This window comes from Cinclus cinclus, chromosome Z (genome assembly GCF_963662255.1).
Source record: "Cinclus cinclus chromosome Z, bCinCin1.1, whole genome shotgun sequence".
Classification (NCBI taxonomy): domain Eukaryota; kingdom Metazoa; phylum Chordata; class Aves; order Passeriformes; family Cinclidae; genus Cinclus; species Cinclus cinclus.
This window is the reverse complement of record NC_085084.1, coordinates 71,288,273-71,313,510: the sequence shown is the minus strand read 5'-3', so window position 1 is coordinate 71,313,510 and position 25,238 is coordinate 71,288,273. Positions and strand designations below refer to the sequence as shown.

The following is a 25,238-nucleotide window of genomic DNA, read 5'->3' as shown; positions in this document are numbered from 1 at the left end:
TGTTTCTATTTGCTAAGGCCCAGCTAGTAAAGTAAGTAGGGAGTAGTGAAAGAAAACTGTGATAAACAATATGAACCAGAACATTTTCTTTTTCCGTTGAATGGGAGCACATTTTAGGTTTCTCTTCCTTGAAAATGACAGGGAGATTTTATTGTAAGCCATCTTCTTAGCAATGCATATCTGCCTAAATATGCAATCATTTTCTTGATGTAAGTGAAGACTGATTTCAGCAGGACTTCAAGTATTACCTGTTTCTTAATTCTTGGACTACAGCTTGCTTCATCTAGAGAATTTGTTTTATTTTCATCAAAAAAGGAGTCAAACTAATATTTAGTGAAATAACTGAATTAGATGTATTTTTTTTGTGTTATTTAAAAGGCTAATACAGACTTTGTTGCATCTCTGTTGACTCAGAATATATACTTAATGGAAACTGATTTTATCTTGGAAGAAGAGTTCTGAGGCAAATTGACCTCATTTGCATTATACCTCAAAGAAGGAAATAAAATAGACTGGCCAGGCTGAAGTTTTGAAAGGTTAAATTTATTTTTAAAATACAGTTAGACTTCAAATTAATCACTGCCATGTATTTCAAAGACCTGAGTAATCAATGGATTCTACTAATAAATTACTTTTTAATCTTTGTTTTTAATGCTATTTTCTGCACAATTCAAAGACTAATTAATTTTAATTAACTTTCTAGCTGTTTTATCAGCAGTGCTGTGAAAGGATGAAAGGATTTACTCCCCTGCATACCCCTCCCATCACAGTTTCTATTTCACAAGTGCTTAGTGTCGTTTGTGTTGTGCTGATTTTCTTTTCCTTACACCCTGTACATTGCAGCTGGTGGGTTTGATGAGAGACTCCACCAGCTGGGCTGCACCCAACCTGTGTTGGCAGGGTTATGTAAGCTCTGACTGCTGAGGGCTCTGTGCAGCCTTCCTTCATCTCACCAAGTTCTTATTCCAGCCTGTCGGCAGATAGCCCCTGGGGAGGTGGGAAGGTGAGTGTGCTGCACCCTGACACATGTGTCACATGAAGTACCTGTCAGTGGCCCTGCAGGACTCCTGAGCTGCAGCCTGGGTGGGTGAGTGTGTGCTTGTGCTGGCCCAGCTTGGGGGTCCCTCTGGGCGCGTCTCTGTGTGTCAGGCTGGAGCAATCCTGGATGCAGGAGGGTTAGCCTGTTGAAAAACATGGAGAGATCTTTTAGGGGTCCCCAAAACAGGGCACACGAGTGTGTTTTTCTTCTATTTCTCATCTCTGGTTTTGGGAAGAAGGAAGTTGGACTAAATCAATGTGGGAGGCTGCTTAGATCTATATTTTGTGCTACAGAGACCTGTGCTCTATAGTGCTCAGTCAGCAGATCTGGCAATGGGCTGTTCAGGTAAAAGCCTTGAGAGATCATGTTCCATCAGGTTCCAAGTAATTTGGTTTGTGTTTAGGGGTCCATCCCAGAATGACTGTGGGATCAGTCCAGAAGATAATGGTTTCAGTCTTTCCACTGAAGTTAGGGAACACTTGAGTAAGCATCCACCTGTATTCTGCTTCAGTATGAAGGGCTTAGCCTTATTAAACTTCTGAATAGGTTCCGGAGTTCCATCTTTTGCTCTAAGGTAGAATTGTAGAATTAAGTTGCAGGCTAGAGTTAGTGTGTTCCAGTGTGGAGGGGTATTTTTTGGCTGTTTTTTTGCTTTATAGAACAGAATTTTTGTTGTTTGTTTTGTTTTGTTTTGGGTTTTTTTGTTTGATTTATTTGGGGTTTTGTTTTTGTTTAATAACATCATGTAGAAGAGGCATTTAATTGTGAGGAATCAGTGAGTACAGTACAATTATTTGTTATCTTTTCCTGCTTCCCCTCTTTGTGCTGTGGCCAGTAAGTGAGGTTTTGCACAGAAGCCTTGAAAGTGTTTATGTTCTGTATCAGCCAGGATTACTGAATATGTTAATGTTCCCTATGTGGGGAAACAATGCCATGTCTTAGGCTATGAATAATGGAATCATTTTTATTGGTAAAGACCCTTAAAATGATCGAGTCACACATGTCATGATTTGACAGTGCAATGAGTTGCTCCCTGTTCGCCTGCCCCAGCTTGAATTTACCCATAGTCTGCAGTGCCTTAGGGCTGTACCTGCATCAAGTGGAACCACACCTGTGAGCCACAGTGTCCTCAGGGCTATACCTGCTGCAGCATAGATTCACTCGGGCACAGTCCTTGGGAGTGCACCTGCTCCAGTTTGGCCTCCGTGGGCCATAATCCCTCCAGAGGTATGTGTACCTGCTGTGGCACAGTCACAACCACAGCCACAGACACTTTGAGAGGTACCTGCTCCCACCATCCACAGGTCACAGTGCCTTCAGCTCCAGTTCACACTGTAGCTCCAGCCTGTCCAGGGCAGCAGCGATCCACAGAGCTGGCAGTGATGCCCTGCCAGCCCAGGCTCATTGCTGTGGCTGCTATCAGAGCATTCCCACGCACAGCAGGAAGGTGATAAGAATTACATTCTTCATGTCTTCATTGATTTTCATCAAACAATGGCAAACTGAATGCTGTTCCAGCTAGCAGTAGGAATTCTGGGATGCATGAAAATGGGTGGCATGTGGGCCTGGACAGAGAGAGCAAGTAGTTCATGGAGATTCTCCATGGTCAGTGTCCTGTTAGTATGTTCTCCTAAATGAGCTGGGAACATACAGGTCTGTGTTCAGCCTGTAACCATGCTGTATTTTGTATTTTGAATAGTTGGGTTTGGGGGGGGGTTTAAACAATTCATATGAAGCATAGGGCTGTATTTTATACATTCTGTATTTCTGGCATTCACAGAAATAAGACTGAGAGTCTTATTTCTCACGTAAATAAAAAAATGTACTCAGGACAAACCTTGAACAAATGTTGACTTCCTTTGGCCATAGCAGCCTTGCACTTAATCTTACTTGAGCATAAGCACAGAAGTTGAGCTGTTACTTTCCCTGTGATGTCTGTCAGCGCAGCAGAGCTTTTGTGTCACCTCTGGTCTGTGCTAGAGGTCTTGCAGGTCTGTTCTGCTGGCTCTAATCTTTTGTAAAAGATAGGTCTTCTATACACAGGAGTGTACTCCACACATCAGGAGTGTATGCACAGGTTGTTGGTATTTTCTTGCAACAACTGAACATTCAAAGCTGTGATAAAAAAAATGGAGTCGGTATTTTTCTAGCAGATGAGTTTAAAAAAAAGACTTCTGCTACTTTAAATTCGGATTTGTTCTGGAGCTGGCTCATAGTGCATATAATCTACTAAGCAGGAGACATGCTGTTCTTCAAGGGAATTTTTAAAAATTGAACTAATTCTCTACCCTAGGGAAATATCTTAAAAATCCTTGTCTCCTCAGACTAGACAGCAGAGGAGCTGAAAAGGGAGCTCTAGCGAATGAGTTGCAATATCCAATGACATCCTCATTAAAACCACATGGTATTCTGACAGTGGTAGAGGACCCTCCAGTGTAACTTCTTTCACATTCACTCTAGTAGGAGCTGCAGCAGTTTAAGTACTCAAAGTTGGAGTGGATTTCTGCCTCTCTGAAAGACAGGTTTAATGAAAGAGACCAATTTGCAAAACACAGTGCTTGGAGCACTGGTCTAGCTGCTTCTGTGCTTTCCTGTGCCTCATTCAAAGCTTCTTAAAACCAGGTCACCTTTTACCTATATGTAAAGATGGGATTTTAGGAACTAAAGTCGGTATACCCAGTGATCTCTTTATTTGTTTAATTATTTTTTCTTTCTTTCTGAACTTCCTTAGAGTTTTGTGATGCAGGGTTTAAACTGAGCTGGCAGCTGAAGCCTGAGGCTACTTAGCACTTCTCAGAATATGAAGGGGAATGTGAGTTTGAAAAACAAGGCTAAACAACACCAGTGTTAGGCTGGCGGGGTCTTAAAGGATTGATACATTTGTTCCCTTCATCTTGTGTTGCTTTTTCCAGCGGTTTGGTTTTGGTTTTCTTTTTCTTTTTCTTTTTTTTTTTTTTAAGTGAGTCTTTGGTCAGATAAATTGTTGTGAAGTTCTTCTGGTCACCAGTCAGCCAGACTGGAGGAAACAAAAATAAATCATTGGTTCTTCACTGTGTTTGGATCACTCCTGATTTCCTTGTTTTTCCCTTCTCTCTTAGAATTATTTTCTTTTACAATCTGTGTCCTTTTGTATGATATCAGAATAGATTTTGCTGGGCTTGATTACAGGAAGGAATATAGGCCATAAATAGATGATATATATATATTGCTAACACCAGGAATACTGAAATAGCTCATCTCAAAAGACCCGGAAAACCTAGCCAGCTGGCCAGGTGCCAGGAGGTTGCAGGGTTGACAGTTACATGTCAAGCCTGAAAGGGAGATTAATGGTAAGCTGTGCTCTAAAAAAATCAGCGTGTTGAGCCCCAGGAGAAATTCTGCAGGAGCAAATTCAGGAAGAGCCATGTGCTGATGCCTCAATGCAGCTTTGTCTTTCTCTTGACTACTCTGTCCCCAAAAGGTTCTGGCATTCCCATACAGTTTGTCACTGTGATCCACATGGACTGGGATAGCTGCCTTCTGTGCCTTGGTGGAATGTATTCAGGAGGGGCTTGTCTACACAAGTCTGTTTTGGAAATCCTTCTTCTTACACAGTCAGCCTTTTCTGTACAGCCAGTTAACTGCAAGGGCACTGATAATTTTCGCAGAAGATGGTGGTAGTTGTGTGTTTCTTCTTTTGCAGGAGCAGAATTGTCCATAGCTGCCTCTCTGGAGGTTATAGCTGTAAGTTACAGCTATTCTTTGATGGTGAGAATGTCACTGCCCAGCTAAAGACACTTGTTTAAATAATAGTTTATAGTTTGTACATGGCATGTCCGATACTGCTCCTGGAGGTTTCCAGGGTTTTTATATGGGCAACCTGCACTGCTGTTCTCAAGATTGAAGAGCAGAATGGAGGCCAGAATTCTGTCTCTGAATTGCTGTGGCACTATACAGCAGACAAATGGCTTCCAAAATCCCTGCTCTGCTAGAGTGTCATCCACCATTAAAACTCTGAAATGCAGTCAAGTTTCATATCAAGAGTTTTTTATTACCTAGAAAACTTTTAAAACTGTGATGTGAAACAGAAACAGAAAACCCGTGGGCCTGAATTCAGGCAATCCTGAAAGAAATTGTCCTTTTCCCAAATGGAGAGAAAACAGAAGGTAATGTGTGGGGTTTGGGTTTTTTGGTTTGCCTGGGTATGGGGTGTCCTTCCACACAGATTTTTTTTTCTTTCTCGGGATAAAATGATAAAAGCAGGGGAAACATTAGGTGTTAAAAAAGTGTGGTTTGGTGGGAGAATACTGAAGAATTTTCTCATTTGTTCCTTGGTCTTTTGCCTAATAAGAATGTCAAGATTTGGCCATTAGCTGTATGTACACATACAGTATTTGTCAGGGGTTTCGTTCTATTTAGGTCCAGAGAATAATACGATTATGTATTATTTTAAGTTTCTGCCAACCATGAAAATGGCCCTTCTCTTCAAACATGAGTAAGCCAAAAAGAGTAACAAAGGCATTATGGAAGTAGTAAATTCTCCCTCTGTTCCAATTACAAATTGCATCAGCCATTAAGTTTGCAGCACACACAGTAAATGTATCACTTCTCTGGTTCAGAGGAGTGACACAGAAAGTCACAGACTGAGGGAAAGCCAGGCTTTCTGCCTCCCCCAGGGCAGGTTTGTCTGTCGGCAAGGTGGCCACAGCACAGAGAGATAAAGTGACTTGCCAAGTTTCTTGAGTGCATCTCAAGGCAGGCAGCAGCGTCCCAGAGCATGGGTCAGTCACCTTGGCCTTTCTGAAGGAGCAGATGAGTGCTTGTGTGCCACTCCAGCTCCCATTTAATGAAACCAGCACCAGCTGCCTTTTCCTCTGACCGCTCTTCCTCTTGCTCATGAAGGATACTGGGGGGTTTAGAGGGCAGCTCCACCTGGCAAATGTCACATGCCATAGTGCCACATGCTAGTGTGGCACCTCAGGTGAACTGTCTACCTAAGCTTCAGGCAGTGTTACTGTCTGATGCACTCCCCCTCAGTCTGGTGCATCTGTCCTGGCAGTCAGCTGTGTCCCTTGTCCGTCAGACGGATGTGCTGCAGGCTGAGAGCAGGGCAGGTGAACGTGCTGCTCTCTGCACTGCCTCTGCTCTCATGCCCAGCTCACCACCCTCAGGCGTGCAGCTGCATGGTCAGCATTTGGTGATCAGCTCCTGGCTTTCAAGGTTAAAAGAGAAAGGTAAAGAAGAAAAAAATGGTGTGCTTCTTTAAAGGTAGGTGGTTGCTTGTGTATTTAGGGTAAGTACTTCTGTGTCTGTGCTGCCAGAGTTAAACTGATGAAATGGTGTGGGTCATGCTGTCATTCAGTGAAGTGTATGGCTGTTATGTAAAGGTTTTAATTACTTTCTTCATCTGTCTGCTCAGGAACACCATGCATCTGGCAAAATTTTGAGAAGGCTCAAGGCGTTAAAGAAAGCTCATCTAAATAAAGGAGGGTTAACGTGACATTGCAGTTACTTAATCCTGTATTGTCCAGCCATGTGACTGCAGGGATACTGAGGCGCAGCATTTCTTTTGCCTGGTGCACAGATTATGCTTTTGCTGTCATCTTCCAGAATCAGTTGCTTTGCTGAGCATGCCATGGGAAAGAAACAGAGGGGCAGCATACTTTTTACAGCAAGGCTTCTGCACATGATGACATTTCCAAGGTACAGTGACAAGCTCACAGGCTGAAGAATGAATCCAAGGCAATCCCTACATTCAGCTTTTGGACTTTTATCAGAATCAAGGACAGCTATGCTCTTAAGGTCAGCTATTCAAAATTAGTTAGAAGTATCTGCATTTATTTGGAGCAGTTAATCAGCTTTCTGTTTGACCTTTATCTATCAAGTTAGTTCTCAAAGGATCAAGCTAAAATCTGAATATTTGTGTCAAATATTTTGCATGTGTCCAATGTACTGCATAGACAGTGAGCACCTGGCCACTTTCTTGCACAAAGTTTGCAGTTTTAATTGCAAAGCCTCTTTACCTTGCAGCTGAAGATCCTGACACACCAACTCTATTAGTGAGGAATGGATGTACACAGCTTCCAGGTTCATCTCTGATTTTGAGCAGGACATGCAGTATGTAGATGTACCAGATTTGGTTTTGAACAAATTTTCAAACTAGTCTTTGGACTTCCTGTAAGCTGCTATTTTTTTTCTTTTGCTGCATTTGTCACAGTGTCCATAATGTGCAGGATTGCATATTCATACAGAATTACTCAATTTAAACTTATCAGGACATCTTGTTAAATGGGGAAGTGATTACCCTATAGACTATGACAACAGGATATGTGAATGAAGGAAGTCTTGGAAAATACCGCTGTTCCAGGTGGCATCATGAGGACAGCAGAGAAGACGATGGGCACCTGGAATGCCATGAAGGGGATGAAGAGGGCCAACAACACAAGCTGACCCCATTTGAGAAATTAATGCAGGATATGTCTCATAATGAAAAAGTGGTGAAAGAATTAACCCTTGGAAAAAGAATTGCCTTCTATCGAGTCAGAGGAGAAATAGGAAGTGGGAATTTCTCACAAGTAAAGCTTGGAATTCATTCCCTAACCAAAGGTAGGCACCTTTGCATGCTGAGTGACCTATATAAATGGTCTCCTATGGGAAGAAGAATGCTGTATGAACTTTAAATACACATTAAATTGTGTGTGTGTCTGTAGTTGTGTGTCTGTATGTGTGTGTGTATTTTTAATGGTTTTGAGTTAATCTATAGGTAGGGTCACACACATATGCTCAGGGTTGAATTAGGCTTTAAAGAAACTAGAAACATTTTCTCTACATGGCAGCTATTACAGAAGTTCATCACTGCACTTCATGGAGTAATCACAGATGTTACCACATCTTATCCCATGGCTCAAACACTCCGCACTTTGAAGTGTGGTATTCGACCACCCCTCCTATAATCTGCCCTGTCCTTCCACCCTCTTCCCTACCCCAGCTCCTGGCCTGCAGTGATAGAGGTGATGAATGCCCAGGAAAGCAGCCTTGGCATGCTCCTGCCTGCAGCCAGAGGTAGCAAGGCTGCCTTTGTTTCATCACAAATTTTACTAGTATGGACAAAAAATTTTATTTGGTTATGGTAATTTTGGTGAGAAATGCTATCCCACTTAACTGACTCATTTGCAGATGGTTCTTTACTGTAAAAAGCTAGGATGGGGCTGTAGGTGTGGGAGGAACAGGTACAGGGAAACAAGCTCTGGTATTGCCAAACAGGTCTTTGTGTTGAATCGTCAGTTATTTTTCTTGTTTTAATTACACAAAGCACCTTATCTGCTGCTTCTAGGAAGGACTAGAAGGGCTAGGTAACTGGAGTGTCCACTGCAGTCATAAGGTATAACTAAGAACTTGTCATCAGCTGCCCTGTTTCTTCTTCTGCCTTTGTCTGACAATAATAGAAATTTTTGTTGTTTTCCATCAGGATGGCTAGTTTTCTCTGTATCTTTGTACACTACTATCTTGCTTTTCTACTAACAGTCTTTTCAGTTTGATTGACTCCCCTTCGTTATCTTACAGGTGAGAGAACAAGATATGCCCCAAAACTGTATTATCTGTTGTTATTTTCTCTAATCACCTCTTTCAGCCCAGATTTAGGAGGGGTGAAATCTCACAGTTATCACTTGGGTGCAGCAGTTGTTGCACTGGGAATCTAAGTGCAGAACTGATGGCACTTAATTTTTCATATTTAAGCCTGACAATACCCAAGGGTTGCTTTAACTGGGTGTTGAGTTTTTGGTTGTGCTTGTTTCAGAAAATCTTTTCTGTTCTACTTGGCCCACATGTTCTTTCCTCTTCTATGATATTTCTTTTTTCTTCCTGAGGTAACTGTTTTGTGCTTACTGTTGGAGGGAATGCTACTCCTGTACTGGGAACACAAGGAATGCTCATGAAAGGCAGTTACAAATGTGGATGAACCCTTTGCTGAACTTACTTAGGGTACAGGTTGCTTTAGAATCTGAATAGAACTGATGGAAAAATTTTGAACTTCAGTGAATACAGTAAACACAGACAAACTAGATATCAAAACCAAAAGTGTACATTTTTCTTTTCCTGGAAAACATTATTTCTTAACAGAAATCTCTCAAATTATTTTTCTTTTTTTTTTAACATTTTTTGTTAAAATGTTCACTGGAAAGGGAGTTGATTTATTGATGCTAAGTTTGTAACTGCCATGAGGAAGGAAGAATGAAAGATAAATATTTTCTGACTCACCTTTGCCTGTGAGTTTATCTGTGCTAATAAAATATGGTACATGGACAAAATATGGAACATGCACATAGGCATTCATGTATACACACTCACCACCACCAAAGAAGATTCCGTTTTTTTGCAATAGATTCACATTGTTTTGTTGGCAATGAAATTATATTCCTGCACAGTGTTAATGAATGCAAGTCCTTTTTTTAATCTGATTATATAAATAAAAGGCTTCATCATTAATGCTGTTCTGGTCTCTGTGGTGTATGTGTTACAGGGCTGTTCAGCTCTTCAGTTACTGCCAGTTTTAATTATGGTCTCTCTCCTGTATCATCCTGTATGAAAAGAAGAAACAATTTTGGTTTTTACTAAGATGAGACTTTGTAAAAATTACATATATGTGCTTTTCTGTTGCCCTAGTGATCTGATGCAGCAAGACACATGAGAGAGAGAGAGAGAGAGGAAAAAACTTCAGGATCATACTGGATGATGAACCTTCACAAGGGTTTCCTTCACAAGGACTGTCTTAGTTGTTTAGAAAACACAGAAAAATCTTTGGTGGTATGATATGGACACCATGTCCCATGGCTTGGACAGGTGCACTCTTCACTGGATAAAATGCAGGATGGCTGAAGCCAGGGAGTGGTGCTGAATGGAGTTATATTCATCTGGGGGTAGTCACTACCACAGGGCTCAGTACTGGGGCCAGCCTTGATTAACAGTCAGTTTGCAGGTGACAGCACATTAGGTGGGAGTGTTGATCTGCTGGAGGGCAGGAAGGCTCTGCAGAGGGATGTGGACAGGCTGGATCATGGCTGAGGCCAATGGTGTGAGGTTCAACAAGGCCCAGGGCCGGGTCCTGCCCTTGGGTCACAACAACCCCAGGCAGTGCCACAGGCTGGCACAGAGTGGCTGGAAAGGACCTGGGGGTGCTGGTGACAGCAGCTGAAGAGGAGCCAGGCTGTGCCCAGGTGGCCAAGAAGGCCAATGGCATCCTGGGCTGGATCAGCAATAGTGTGGGCAGCAGGAGCAGGGCAGGGATTGTCCCCCTGTGCTGGGCACTGCTGAGGCCACAGCTCAACATTGCTGTGTTTCATTTGTTATGAACTCTTCTCTACAAGAGAGACTTTGAAGTGCTGAAGCATCCAGAGGAGGTCAAAGAACTGGGGCAGGCTCTGGAGCACCAGTCCTGAGAGGAGCAGCTGAGAGGGCTGGGGATGTTCAGCTTGCAGAAAAGGAGGCTCAAGGGGGACCTTTTCACTCCCTAAAACTGCTTGACAGGAGGCTGAACCCAGGTGGGTGTTGACCTCTTCTCCCAGGTAGCAAGGGACAGAATAAGAGGAAATGGCCTCAAATGGTGCCAGGAAAAGTTAAGGTTTAGGTTGGACAGTAGGAAAAATGTCAATACCACAGGGGTGGTGAGGCCTTGGAATGAGCTCCACAGTATACTGGTGAAGTTAACATCCCTGGAGATACTTAAAAGATGTGTAGCTGTGCCATTTAGGGACAATGTTTAGTGATGGGCTTAACAGGTTGGACTTCATGATCTTATAGGTTTTTTTCTGATTTATGTTTCTATGTGTGTTGTGGTATTCAGGGGCTTTGCCCACTCCATTAATCTGAATTTTGGCTGAGATTTTCTCCAGAAATTCATGGAGTTTTCTTGCTAAGGACTGTTAAGTTCCTAAGCCCTGTATAACTTTTATTTTACATGCCTTCACACTGATAAAGGAAGTGTGAGAGCACAGCTGAATAGAAGCAATTAAGAACATCCAAAATTTATAGATAGTAAGAAGACTGTCTTATGTGACACTACTTGCAAAAGCAGGAATGTCCAGGCACCCATGTTTTGTTTTGTTTTGTTTTGTTTTGTTTTTGTTTTGTTTTTTAATTTTAACTTGGTTTTGTTTGTATTTTTTTTTTCCTTCAGCCATTGCAGCATAGACCATTTCTTCCTGAAATTATTTCCCAACCTTTTCCTGGTTTCTCTTACTAAGATGCCACCTAGCATTTTTCAAACCTCATACACTGCATATAGTCAACCAAAATATCTTTCAACTCTTTTTGTAATTATTTTGGTAAATAAGCTGCCTGGTAAAAATGTCCTTCTGTTCAACACACCTGCTAAGCAAGAGTAATAGAGGATTTGTAAACCAAGCATTGTTTGAAAGCAGAAAGGAAGAGTTTAGAAAAGGAAGGTGTCAGATTTTTTTGCACTCAGGGTGGGCTGGGTTTCTTTGCATGTCATACATTTGCAACTGCAGTGATGTAGATTTAAAGGAACTTGGTCCTGATTTATGGTGGTGTTTGAGTAGGCTCAGACTCCTCAGTTCCAAAATGTTTTTTGCATGTCCTCTTTCCTTTTAAAACTTAGCAGGGAAACTTACCAGGAGGAAAAGTAGAGCAAAATGAAAGGGAAAAATACTGACCTAGAAGATTTTGTTTTAAAGCCCAAAGATCCCCAACTTCTACAGGTCAAGATGTAATGATGAAATTGCATGGTTAAGATTGTAAAAGTTGTAAGCATTTAGTTGTGCAAATATAACCTACTGCATGCTGCTGCTCTTTCCCCTTGGTTTAGGAGATCATATGAACATGACAAGCAGTCAGAGGGCTGCCAGCATCACTGTCAGCAGCTGTATTTCTTCCTGGTTCATCCACCTCCACACCACACAGGAGGTGTGATTCCCTGAGGGATTCTCCCTCAGGTAAGAGGAAGCAGTGTTCCCAGGACAACTGTCCTGTATTCAGCACAGACTCCTGAAAACAGGCACATCAACGGATAATTCAACGCTTTCCACCACCAGAATCACATGTGCTTTAAGTATCTGCTGCACTTCAGTAGGGAGATCAATTGATATATGTATTATGCTAAAAAAATGTAAATATACCAAACATGGAATTTTCTTGGTCTGTACAGACATGTGTAAGTACCTTTAACATTCCTTTACATATGTGGAAATACTAAACTTGAGTTAAAACTTGATAACATTCAGTAAAAACTTGAATGCTTTTATACCTGATTATGTGTAAAAATGTAATAGACTTCTCATTCTTTTCTTATAGCAACAAGTGAACAATACCTTTTTTTTTCTAATTTATTCCCATTTACTAGAAACCAAGGTAAAGCTTTTTTCTGAAAGATTTATTAAAAGTGATTAATTATTAAGAAGTATGATTGTTTGACTAAGATAGTCTTGAGGAAAAAAAAAACAAACAAACAACCAAGAATCCCTTCTTCAGTAATAAATAGTTGTTTTTATTGCTGTGATCCTTTTTAATTTTGCTGTCCTGACAAGTTATACAAAGCCACCATAAACCTGTTTTAACCAGACTAATCCTTCAAATACCAGCTGTATTCAGAAGAGTAAAGACAAAAGCTGTAGCCTACAGCCTAATACAGGAACATAAGGGCAACTGTGATTGACCTATTCATACTGCTCTGAGCTACCCTGATGATGCGGTGCAGCTGCAGATACATATATGTGTTTTGGGGCCTTTGGCTTCAGTATGTAGGCTTCCAGAAACACGTGGGACTTAACAGCAGCTTTGCATTACCTGAACAGCATATGCCAGCTAGATTCGCTGCCTTACAGGATCTCTGTGACTTACTCCACTGCTCAGAATAAAATAGCGAAAGCCTCTAAATTCCCCACAAGTTAGTCTGTCTGGTCAGAAACAAAGCACACAAATTTTGCACCTCCATTAGTCTCCAAGTACCTGGCTCATCTGAGGAGCTCTGAGCTAACAACAAAAGCACATACTTTCTCTACCAGCAATGAACACCAAAAGCAGATGCTGTACCTTCAGACATGTATTAGCCTGTCACAGTGCAGCACACCAAGGCAGCAGATGATTTGATCAGCCCTTGGAACACTCTACCAGTCTTCAGTTACCCCAGCACTGAGCAGGATGTCATAGACAAAAAGGGGCAGGGGTTGTGTGAAAGTAGGCCCCTGCAGCTTAGTTTACACTGATGAGGTGAAATTTTATTGCACTTTTACAACCAAGCATTGTTGTGTGTAAATAGTATTACTGTTTGTAACTATTGCATTAACAACATGGAAAAAATGTTCTTATTCTCAGAGAAAGTTGCAATAAAGATTTTGGATAAGACAAAGCTAGACCGGAAGACTCAACGTTTGCTGTCTCGTGAGATATCCAGCATGGAAAAGCTGCACCACCCAAATATCATCAGGCTGTATGAAGTGGTGGAGACGCTCTCAAAACTGCACCTGGTGATGGAGTATGCAGGAGGTGGGGAGCTCTTCACTAAAATTAGTACAGAAGGAAAACTGCTAGAAACAGAGTGTAAAATAATCTTCTCCCAGATTGTGTCTGCTGTGAAGCACATGGTAAGTTGCTCTTACATAGACATACTGCTTCTCACTACACATTTTGTGGATATTTCTTTTGACTTTCAATAGTAGATTTACTCAAAATTTCAGGCTCACATTTCTGAAAAGCAAAACAGCTATAGAAGATCTGTGTTAAAGGTATCTGAGGTTTCCACGTCCACCTCAAGTTACTGCCTCTCTATTGACAGCTCTTTGGAGGAGAGTGAACTGGAAACACCTGGTGGGTGGAATCACCCTTGTAGCACCAGTGTTCTGTTTGCTCTAATGTGCTGTGGGCACCAGTGAACAAAGCTTCATTTCTTCCGTCCATGTTTCAAAACACAGAATCAGCCACTCTTCTGCTTCCAGAGGCTGGTTAGGTGTTACCAACATCTAGCTTGCTTATTAATGAATGTGGGAATCTGTCACTTAAAGACAGTCACATCCTGGTCCTCACTTCAATGCAAATCTCTGAGGTTAACACCTAACAAATCACTTCTTGCCTAGTCTTAAGTAAATACACTCAGGATGATGTTGTTTGTGTAGAGACCAAAGCATCTTGTCAAGGCAGAAAAGGAGCAAATTGAAGCAAGATGTTCTTTGGTACATCTTCTCTAAACCTTGCAGAGTAATTACAGGTACTTCAAAAAACAACAACAACAACCACAAAAGAAAAAAAAAAAAACAACAAAAAAAACCCAAAAAACAAAACAAAACAAAACAAAAAAAAAAAAAAAAAAAAAACAAAAACAAAGCAAACAACCAAACACCCACGGAGAACCGCTGTTCTACAAGTCTGAGAAACAGCATTCATTAAAATTGGCTCGGGGTGCCCTCCCGTGGCTCTTGTCCTCTTTGCCATGTACGACTCCCTGGCTAAGTCAGAAACAAGGGTGTTTTCCCAGGTCAGCGTCTAGAGACTGCAACGCACACTACTCTTGGCTTACATAAACGGCATGTATTTCTTACATAGTTTGAAGAAATGATCATATGTGCTTTAAGTGGTGGATTAGCTTCAACACTTTATCCACAGGACAGGCACGCTGCAGCTACAGGAACCGAGTTTACATTTCAGAATTACACCACATCTAGTTCTTAGAATTAAACATAGACTATCAAGCTGGGCAACCTCTTCATTTGTACACAGAGACAGGTTATATAAATCCTATCTCCCTACTGCCAGTCCCCGAGGACCAAGGATCTCTGGTTGTTACTGATGAGAGATGAAACAGGATGCCAAAGGGTTTCTTCATTGCCTCCAGATACTGTACGATGTTACTCCAAAGGATAAGGCAGAGAGTGCTCATCCATTCCTTCTAGTTATTCCAAAGATTAAAGCTGAACTTTTACTTAATCAGGACAGGTATGCCATGACTAAGCAGAGCAAATTCAGTTTGAGTCCTTACCTACTACTGGCATTTCCCAGGGAAAAAGTAGAAGTTATGGTGTTTGTATTCTAGATTTCTAAAACTAGAACACCACTAAACTTGATTGTCCTGCAACACGAAGCCCAACTCTTTTCTCCTGCCACTACCAGTTCCTCATAGGACATTAGATCACAGGATGTAATGGTAGCAAATTTCTTACTTTATCTGTGATAAGGTTCAATTGGTGAATTAAGTATTTTAAATCTGCTAAGTTACACATAGTAACTGCAAAAACAAATGCTGTGAACCTTAAAAAAAAATACTGATTTTGCACATGGAGGTGTCTAGTGGGATTAGCCACACTGCCCTCACACATTTGCTCCATGAAAATGGTTGCTATTAGTTAACAAGTTCAGAGTGCTGTGCTTAAAAAATCCCAGTAGCCTTCTTTTCTCTCTACTCAATTGTTTCTGTATCCTTGGAGAATTAAGTTAAATTTGATTAATAGTTTTTCTAATTGCAATACTAGTTTCTGAATTTGCCCAAGATAGCTCCCTTTCTCCTTCAGGATAATTAATCAATTAGAGGAAGCCATTGAGAACTTCCCTGGGAACAAACCAATACCAACTTTTCCTCTTCTTCCACAGCATGACAATAATATCATTCACAGGGACCTGAAAGCAGAAAATGTATTCTATGCCAGTAACACCTGCGTTAAGGTGGGAGACTTTGGATTCAGCACAGTAAGTAGAAGAGATGAAACTTTAAAAACTTTCTGTGGCTCTCCTCCTTATGCCGCTCCTGAGCTCTTCCGAGATGAAAACTATATCGGCATTTATGTAGACATCTGGGCACTGGGAATCCTCTTATACTTCATGATGACAGGTAGCATGCCATTCCGGGCAGATACAGTAGGCAAACTGAAAAAGTGCATTCTTGAAGGGACATACACTTTGCCTGCCTGCCTCTCAGAAAATTGCCAGAAACTGATTAAAGGAGTCCTTCAGCCAGTACCAACCAAGCGATACTCTGTCAAACTGATTATGAACAGTGAGTGGATGCAAGGAATACAGTTCCCCAAACCTTTACAGACATTTAGACTGGATCCAAAGTATTTATCAGACATCAGTACACTCAAAGAAGAAGAAATTGAAGTGAAAAATATTCTGGAAGATCTGGGCATCACAGAACAGCACATTCAAAACAACCGGGGAAGAGATGCACGCAGCTCCATAACGGGAGTCTACAGAATTGTGCTGCACAGAGTACAGAAGAAAAGGGCACTGGAATCTGTTCCTATTATGTCCCAGCCAGATCCAAAAGAAGAAGACTCAGGGAATGCCACTTCTTACGGTGGCATTAAACACACATCCAAGCTGTGTTCTATTTTATAAAATTGCACTGCAGGCTTTATGCTCAGCACATTTGACAAAGGGGATTATTCACTTATCCTTAAGCTGTAGCGTTTTTTTAAAATTTTTGAATAAACCAAAAATGCCTCTTTTCTTTGCATTTATCAGTTGACAGTGAAGCACTCAAAATATTTGTGTGACCCTTTCTCCAGACACTTGGTACAGCCAGTGCAAGAACCTGTAACTGAAAAGATCATGAGTGGAGGGTTGCACTTAACCCATTTGGGAGATTCTCTACACAGGCATGTAACAGCTTACTTCTGAAAAGCTGTACCTAAGCTCAACACAGCTTTACCACTGCAAACCAGGAGTTTCTGCAGAGAACTAAATTTAAGCAGAGACCAGACTATAATCTAAACAATTGTAAATTCTGCTTTTGAACTTCCTCATGAAATTTAACAAGTTAGTTTTAAAAAAGCATCTTATTTTCTTTCAAGAAACATCAAAGCTGTTGTTGGCTGCAAGTTCCTAACTTGTCATGATTCCAGATGTTCAGGATGACAGTACAAATCAGGATTCAGTACTTGAACTCTGCACATATGGGTGCCTGACTGGTTGAGCTACCATCAGTTACCCTTCTGATGCCTTCCACTGCTTGCATGATTCTGCCAGTCTGGAACTGCTTGGACGCCAGCTGCACTCCAATAAAGATTTAAGCATACTCTAAAACCCATGTAGTTTTTAGTTCTTGCCTTAGCCCTTGTTACCAGTAGCTGAATGCAAGCAGCAGCAAGATCTGGTGATATTCACTGAGCATTATAGGCTTGTCCTCACTCCTGCCATCCTGCTTTGGCAACTAGACCTGGTGCAAAGCTGATTCTGACATTTGATCACTGTAAGCTAAAAGCTGGACAGTCTGACAGCTCCAGTTGTTCTGAGCATCACCAAATTGCAGAAGCTCTTCTTTTCAGTTTTAGTTGCTTATTCTATGCTTAAATCTTTAACAGCATCAACTCCAATTCAAAAGGCAAGCGTGGCAACTGTTCTCTGAAGAGGGACAGCTGACATGCCTAACATAAGAGGTAGAATCTATAAGTTTAGTTAAGGTTGAGATACTCAGCATGAGGTGTACACAGGTACAGCTGGTGCTTTCACATTTAAAGGCAGGATGCCTTATCTGTTTGACACCAATGAGACCATCATTTCACTTTAGGAGTAATTCACATAAATGAGGAATGGAATGACTCTGAAAAGTCATGCATGGGAAACTGGACTCTGTGAGGTTCAGGTGTGTACAAAGGAAGAACCAAGCCTCCATCAAAGAATTTCTGAGGATAATAAGACCAATATTTATAAAACAGTAATTACGTTAATTCCTCTGCTCTAAGTAGTTTCCATATAAAAGCATTTTAAGTTATCTTGAAACATGGCCCTGATAAAATTGTTTGACACCAGCCTAAGCAAACTTTTTCCCACCTTCATAGTGGAATGATACTAAGAATAAAGATGCAGAATGTCCACAGAGCTTGTGAACCCACAACTTTGGGGTATTATCAGAGACAGCTTCCTCTTTCCTGTTAAAGAAATCCAAAAAACAAGTCAGCACTACTCCAACAGTTTTCAAGTATTTCAAACTTTATTTTAATAAAGGATCAGCCTCACAGACCTGTGAGGCCCGTGCCAGTAGCTCACGTATTGGCTTGTCCACTGCCAGCAATGGACTTTGTTCCATGACAGTTTGTTTTACACTTGCCAAGGTTAAGTTTCATGAGGGCAACCTAAACCAAAATACTTGCAAACACTATCATCATGCATTGCTCCATCATTTTCAGCAGAACAAACAGATTAGTATTAATCAATTTATAATAAACAACTATTTTAACAAGGCTTGACTGTACAAATACAGCAAGTTATCAAATCCTAGTGAGTGACGGGTAATACAAACACTTCATTACACACACACAAAAAATGTAGCTAACAGAAATCATTTTTTGCTACTTTATATTAGATAATGTAGCTTTGTAGAATTAGCAAAGAAATAAATTCAATGAAACTTCATTCTGTACATTAGCTCAACTTAAATATATATATATATGTATGTATATATATATATATTACAAGCTTAAAAGGCTCATATCATAGTTCATTTCCAATCTGGGCTTTAAAAATCTACCAGAATGGACTCCCCATAACCACTGTATATCTATCTACTGCTTGCAAAATGGATAGCTTTAGCTTGCATGTTGGGGAAGGAGGGAAAGAAATAAAAGACTCCATTCCTACAGTATTACAGTATTATAGTGAGAAGGACTTCAAAGTACAAAGCCAAATTCAAAGCTAGAAAGAGTCTTTTGGAAATGTATTATATAAAGACAGCTAATAGGCTAGAGTTCCAGAGAAAGTGATGAATATCACTCTCTTCGTCTGCCAATTAAAACAGCTCCACAATAGCTCTAAATTTTATTTGAAAATTCTGCTGTCTCAGATATTCTACTAAACATAATGGATTCATTATAGTGCCAAATCAGTTATCCCCTTTCTATAGAATAAAAAATTTACTACCTCCCTTCTTCTTCATCTTTCCTCCCAGTCTCCTGTAACTTAAAATTCAGGTATAAAACATGTAAAATGTTAGGAGGAATAACATAGTAACTAACACAGTGGATCAGAGTTTCTTCTAAGAAATCCACTTGTCAGCCTAGCGGTTCTTGATCCAGTCACTTTGACAGGGCAGAGAGATTCTATTCCAGCAATGGATGTTCTTGGTTCTATGCCTGTCCCAAAGCAATGGGGTGATGGGAGGCAGACTGGGAGATGAAAGGGAAGGTGACAAAGTGAAAGAGAATTGCAGTATTCAGAAGGTTGACTGCTTATTGTCAAGGCACTGAGAACCCTAACACTAAAAGCTTGGACTATTTTGCACACACTTGAGTACTAGTAGTTAACAGTGTAGGTTTCAAGTCATTTGACATGGAAGAGCAGGCAGAAGATTCCTTCTTTTTTCTTCCTTTCTGTGTACGAAGACTTTGCAATAGACCACAGATACTTCTCAGCAATAAAAAAAGTTCAGATATGTTAAGGAATCCCCACAGCACCTGGCAAGTCCCTCTATCTCCAATATACTCCTGATTTTAGTGTTCTGAAAATACTATAAAATCAGTACACTGTATTATGATGATTTTTTTCAAGGAGCCTAAGTAAGTTTTTTCATGCTCCATTTAAGCGTTACTGTACACTGAAACTTCAGTGCTACTGCAATCCTTTTTCTCTCTCTCTCACCCTGCCCTCACACCTCATTTCTTTTCCCCACCTCACAGAGGTATCTTAATGCTCCCCATTGGAAATGGCGACAGTAACGCCTTCAGATTCTGTTGTTGCAGGGATTCTTGGCACTTTCTTAGCAGGGCTTGGGATGTGCTAAGAAGAAGGGAAAAAAAACATTAAATACAGTTTTCTAGTTCACAGACATTCATACTTCATGGCTAGACCAACTCTCAAACAACATTCATGCTACAATGGATGGCTTGGCCTTAAGTCAATCAAATTGGTCATGCTTCATGCAAACAGATTGTGTGAGAAGAGCCAGTTTGTTCTTCTTTCATTCTTGTGCAGTTTTGTTCTTTTTATGATGAAATGTACTTTTTAAAATCGCAGTTTCAACTTTATACTTCTGGCTTGTGTGTTACACGTTAACAAAGTATTCAATGTAACTCCTAAAATCACTTCCTCTTAACATACATGCACATGCTAAGACAAACATGTAAATGGTTCCACCATTTACATCAAACTTTAAAAGAGTGCTGAGTGTTCACCTCATGAACAATGCCTGGGTGGACAACTCCAACTCTTGCTTCCAGAGGTCCATCACTCATGAGTGGGCGCCGGGCATAAGTTCTCCTGTGTTTTTCATCCACACGCACAAGGTACCATGTTCCTTCAAAGAGATCCTCGACTGAACACTGTGGAATATAATTGGCTGCAAGAAAGAGAGGAACACATTGTTAGTTGTTTCCTAGTAAGAGTTTTACCCAAAACAGGCCTTCACAAGACTGGATGTACTGAGACAAAAAAAAAAAAAAAAAACAAAACAAAACAAGCCAGCATTTTTACTTCAGACATGGGCTAAATGAACACAAGCTACTCAGAAGCAGGTTGGCCATTTCCTTCATTCTACAACCTAATAATTTTAAGTCAGATGGATTAAGTAATAAGCATTTTGCTCTATGACTAGGAATTATTGACATTTACTAGGTGTCTTACCCAAATGATGTGTTTCCTGTCTGAGCTTCATGTTTTCAGCAAAGACATCAGGCGCAATACATTTTCTTGAGTCGAGTCTTGTTTTGAGATCAGAAAGGCTGGCAGTTATTTTGTCCAGTGCAGAACCTGCAATATAGAACCATCAGATAAGGTAGAGTCAGTACTGAGAACTGCACACTAGTTTGTGAACATTTCAAGCCTATTCAAAGTACTTTCCCTTACAGAAACTGAAGTTATTAGTAATTTAAAAATATTCCCAATTACCAACTCAAAACATTTAACAGAGTTTGAAGACTATTATTTATTCAAGGAGACACTTAAGCACTCCCTGGAGCTGGACATTCTCAGTGTGGGACTGCTGTCATTAAGGCACTGCTCCTGCAGGTTTCCTTATGTTAGGGGGCTGTGTAACAAGGCATCAAGAGCAAGCTGAGCATGGGAGGCAGTTGGCATCACCTCCAGTCACTCACCAGGAGTGGCATCCTGTGTGACCCGGATGGAATACAGGGTAGCAGCAAAACCAGAGCCATATGAGAACACGCTGATTCTCTGTCCCGCGAGCTGCTCTGGGGAGTACCTGCAAATCATACAACAGCTTTTTAAAGTCCAAATTAAGCCAAAGTGCCAGTTTTAAATAACTAGAAACTGCATCTACCTTTGGAAAAGCAACCAGTAAATTATAGCATCTATAATACGCATCTAGATACTATGTGCATAAATACCGACTTTTAAAAACACACATGTAAATACTGCTGTTATGTGGTGAGTCTGAAAACTGCTCAGAGCAAAACATGCCTGAGAAATGACCAGAATATGATGAAGGCAAATTTCATTCTTAAGCAAACTAAAGCCAAAAACAAATAAACACATCTTGGAAGTCAGTGTCAGAATAAAGAAAAATAAAGGAAAAAGAAAAAAAAAATCTTAGGAGGAGTGGTTTAATGTAAACTTATTATGATTTTACAGAAGACTGTATGTGAAAAAAAAATTAATTAAATGCTAATTAATTTGGCTTTGCTTATTGCAGTAGGACAGATAAGACATTCAGATTTTTTCCATTTCAGGAGTGTTTCTAGGGGAAGAAAGAGGGGGAAAATTTGGGCTGGGAACAGACACTACTTTACGAATAAGATCCTACTTTGCAAGGCAGTAATCAGCTGTTTTGGATCAGCTTCTGACATGCACATTTTTAATCTGCTTATCACTTGAACTGAATGTCCATGCAGAATTGTGTTTTAACTTTAGTTTTTCTGCTTAAGGAAATCTCTTAAGGAAAGGTATGCTAGACAATGCTTTTACAAGACTTTCTGAATAAAACCTTTTATGACCTCATTCACTAACAGCTTTTCCCAATTTTATGCTTACTGGGCTAGAAGAGAGGCAAGGCAACCGTAGACTGAAGGGGTGTACATATTTCCATTCTGATTGGATACAAGTAATGAAGCTTTGGTTTTCTGATTGAAGAGCTCTGCACTAGCTTTCATAAAAGCTTTTTCCACATCTCTGTCAAAGTATGTATCTTCAAGTTTTATATCCCTATTCAAAAGAGAAGAGAAGAAAAAAAAAAAAAAGAAGAAGTTCAGAAACAGTTAGTAAAACAGCAGAAAGTAAAAACACACCTTGGATGTAACAGACTGTGCAAATAAGGAAGACAGCAGCCATTCTCACCTGAAAGCTTCCAGACCACTAAAAACACCATTTGCTGTTTCTGGATTCTGGTCACTGAGAAAGTCATTCAGCAGGAGTCTAGCCACAGATTTCTGTACCAGTTTACAGTACGGAGAATGGAAGATCATGAATCCAAAGTCATTCAAGGTGAAACGTCTGTCTGTCCCCTCTGGAAGTGGCAGAAGTGTTGTGTTACAACCTATGTTTAGTACTCATTTCAATTACGGAAATAAAGCAGGGAGCTGGCAGGACACCAGTCATGGTAACATGCTGGCATAGAAGAGACACTAACATACAAGTAACACCAACTACTGCTATCCAGTGCACTTAACACACTGCACTGCTTCAATTTAAAAATTCTGGTTTTACCACCTTCTGCACCAGCTAACAATGTTTGCTCTTTCTATAGAGCAAAAAGCTATGTTTAACAGAATCTCTGTATTTCTACCCAGCATTTCGACATAATAATCTACTTAATTTGCCTCTCTTCACACCTATGCTTCTTAATATAATTGAAGTAATTACTAAATATCTTGGGTTAAAAAAAACTAACAGTAAACATAGTATTTAAATATTAAAATGAGTTTCTTAAAAACCTGGATGGAGGTGTGTAATAGTATGCTTTTAATGAAGGCATTGTATGTTACACCAACATGTCTGTAGAGACTACTGCTTACAGACTTTCAGGAATTTAGCCATGCCAGAACAGAACAGAAATAATTTCTTACAGAGGAGAGCAAATATTTCAATCACTTCAGAGCACACAAACATCAAGAGAGTCACAGACTAGTTTTTAGCTCAGATAGTAAAACTGTCTGTGTAGTACACACTCCAGCATCCGCCAACCTTGCAGTATCATCAGGAGAGGCTACGCACCCTTTTGCCACTGGGCGTGGATCTTGTTGCGATAGATGGTGTAGCAGCGGTCCAGTGCACTGAGGTAGCACTGTATGGAGAGCTTGCCATCCACTACAGGATATTCAGAGACCATGTCTGGTTTATAGAAGTCATACGCATGCTGCATGTGGGTTCCACGCAGCCCTGGTGGACAGAAACCGGCAGAAGTTGAAAATTAGTTTATTCAGCTGCTTTGAGTCAATTGGGATGTGTCAGTTGACACATGTGGGAAAAGAAGCAGTTTTGGCCCTAGTTCAGCAGTCTTTCATGGCACTTCTGGCCTTTTAAGGTAAGGTTTCACACAGTCCTCAATTGCCTGTAAAGTAGAGTAGGACTGAGCATGACAAACATGCAGTAAAGGATGTAGAATGTTGTTTTATTCAGCTCTAGTATTACTCTATCAATTTTATTGGAGAATCCTCAAGGAAATAAACAAATAGGAGCACCTCTAATTGTACCCTGCTTCATCCTGTAACTGGACTTGGCTGAGCTAGCCCAGAGCAAGATGAGACAAAGAACAATTTCTGACATTAGTGGGAGTTAATCTGCCACTTCAGGAAGGCACAAAAACCAGGGAAGAGGTTCCAGGACAAATGCAGTAATTTGACCTCAACAGTGTATGTTCTCCCACAGGACTAACCTCTCTCAAAAATCAATGGTGCATTTGGGCCGACCAGCATTGCAACAGCACCAGCTCCCCCAGTGGGCCTGGCGTTTCCAGAGGCATACACAGCGATGTCTCCAGCCACCACGAGGGCATAGCGTCCTGGGAAAAACACACAGCAAAAACAGTGAGAAGGAACCGCGGACCTGGCACATCTTAACACCCATCAGCAATTTTTAGACTTTAGTTATTAAGGAGATGACACCAAGATTAAAGGGCTGTTCAGTTTTAACTTTTCTCACACATTTCAACTAGCAATCACTAAAATTTACAGAAGACCTTTACATTAGTAGATATATCATTATTCTTCATGCTGTAACTGAACTAGTGGCAAATACCCATTTAAGACTTCAGAAGACAAAAACAATTTACTCTCTGGATTTTAAATGGTTAAACATGACCGCTGTCACTGTAGGAGAGTGTTATGATGTAACTTTTCAAGAAAACACCCTTGACTTACCATCCCAGGAACTGGACTCAATCCAATTAATAGCATTAAAAAGAGCAGCAGTGCCTCCATAGCATGCATTGGTGGTGTCGATTCCTTCTACGTCTGTATTACCAGACTCTTCAAAAAGCTGCATCAGGACAGTCTTCACAGATTTTGATTTGTCAATTATGGTCTCCGTTCCAACTTCTAGTCTACCAATACAATCATAGGAGAGGTTGTTCCTCTCCATGAGCTTCTGAACCACAGTCAAGCAGAGGGAATTGATATCCTCACGGTCAGAGCAGAACCCCATCCTTGCCTGGCCTAGACCGATGGTGTACTTGCCAGCATCCACACCATCATACTTCTCCAGCTCTGTCTGGTCAACATACTGAGAGGGAAAATATATTTCCAGTGCCACAATTCCCACATCTTTGGGCCAACAGGATTCAGCATTCACTGGCAGAGACCCAGGCATCGTGGCAGATCTTTAAGAAAAAAAAGAAAACCACAAAACCATGTGATTTACTCACATATATTTAGAGGAACCTACTTTCAGTTCCCGTAGTTGTATGGAAAATGTTGCATTGCACATATTCTATAACGTTATTTGCAAAAGGCAAGCCTTTGTCTCCGGTGAAGCTTTGGTACAGGCATGCTGTAAGCATCATTAGTTTTGTAAGATTTTTTTTTATTAAGTGAAAATACGGGTTTCAGCCCTGGAGATGAACAGATGTAGGTTAAGCCCAAGCTATCTTTCTGAAGCAAAACATCCACTTACTGAGTGTTAAGTGTTTGAGAAATTTATGTTCAATCTTGCTTCTGCTTATATGCAAAGTCTCGATTTTGCATATAACCAAGCTAAAAACATTGGAAATTTTATTAGCATTGCTAGCTGAAAACCCTTACTAGAAAATCACCATCTTAAAGCATAATATCCTTCAAAATAATTTTTATTTTTAAACAAAACGACATAGGTCACTCTGTTTTGTTTACACTTG

General features: G+C 40.6%; 2 protein-coding genes across 4 annotated transcripts; one reads left to right on the top strand and one right to left on the bottom strand.

Moving 5' to 3' along the window:
- The first annotated feature begins 6,749 nt into the window (after positions 1-6,749).
- Positions 6,750-16,360, top strand: NIM1K (NIM1 serine/threonine protein kinase). Of its 2 annotated transcripts, XM_062513999.1 has the most exons (4): positions 6,750-6,820; positions 7,386-7,624; positions 13,349-13,617; positions 15,614-16,360. In XM_062513999.1, exons 1-4 carry the CDS (start codon positions 6,750-6,752, stop codon positions 16,358-16,360), a joined length of 1,326 nt encoding a protein of 441 aa, XP_062369983.1. The 2 variants fall into 2 exon arrangements, with proteins under 2 accessions (XP_062369983.1, XP_062369982.1); XM_062513998.1 differs by lacking the exon at positions 6,750-6,820 and having other exon boundaries at positions 7,333-7,624.
- A 2,772-nt stretch (positions 16,361-19,132) lies between these two features.
- On the bottom strand, positions 19,133-24,718 carry HMGCS1 (3-hydroxy-3-methylglutaryl-CoA synthase 1). Of its 2 annotated transcripts, XM_062513134.1 has the most exons (9): positions 24,268-24,718; positions 23,784-23,909; positions 23,123-23,287; positions 22,247-22,415; positions 21,944-22,114; positions 21,049-21,155; positions 20,579-20,704; positions 20,131-20,294; positions 19,133-19,735 (listed from the first exon to the last, which is right to left on the bottom strand). In XM_062513134.1, exons 1-9 carry the CDS (start codon positions 24,713-24,715, stop codon positions 19,643-19,645), a joined length of 1,569 nt encoding a protein of 522 aa, XP_062369118.1. In that variant the 5' UTR covers positions 24,716-24,718; the 3' UTR covers positions 19,133-19,642. The 2 variants fall into 2 exon arrangements, with proteins under 2 accessions (XP_062369118.1, XP_062369116.1); XM_062513132.1 differs by lacking the exon at positions 23,784-23,909 and having other exon boundaries at positions 24,268-24,715.
- Positions 24,719-25,238: the final 520 nt, after the last annotated feature.

Excerpts from the sequence above, each read along its gene's own strand:
- NIM1K (XM_062513999.1), top strand. The coding sequence starts at position 6,750 with ATGAATCCAAGGCAATCCCTACATTCAGCTTTTGGACTTTTATCAGAA. Across the intron at positions 6,821-7,385 it reads AGGACAGCTATGCTCTTAAG|GTGGCATCATGAGGACAGCA; the intron begins GTCAGCTATTCA and ends CCGCTGTTCCAG. Across the intron at positions 13,618-15,613 it reads TGTCTGCTGTGAAGCACATG|CATGACAATAATATCATTCA; the intron begins GTAAGTTGCTCT and ends CTTCTTCCACAG.
- HMGCS1 (XM_062513134.1), bottom strand. The coding sequence starts at position 24,715 with ATGCCTGGGTCTCTGCCAGTGAATGCTGAATCCTGTTGGCCCAAAGAT. Across the intron at positions 23,288-23,783 it reads ACCATTGATTTTTGAGAGAG|GGCTGCGTGGAACCCACATG; the intron begins GTTAGTCCTGTG and ends TCTGTCCACCAG. Across the intron at positions 22,416-23,122 it reads CCACGCCCAGTGGCAAAAGG|AGGGGACAGACAGACGTTTC; the intron begins GTGCGTAGCCTC and ends TGCCACTTCCAG.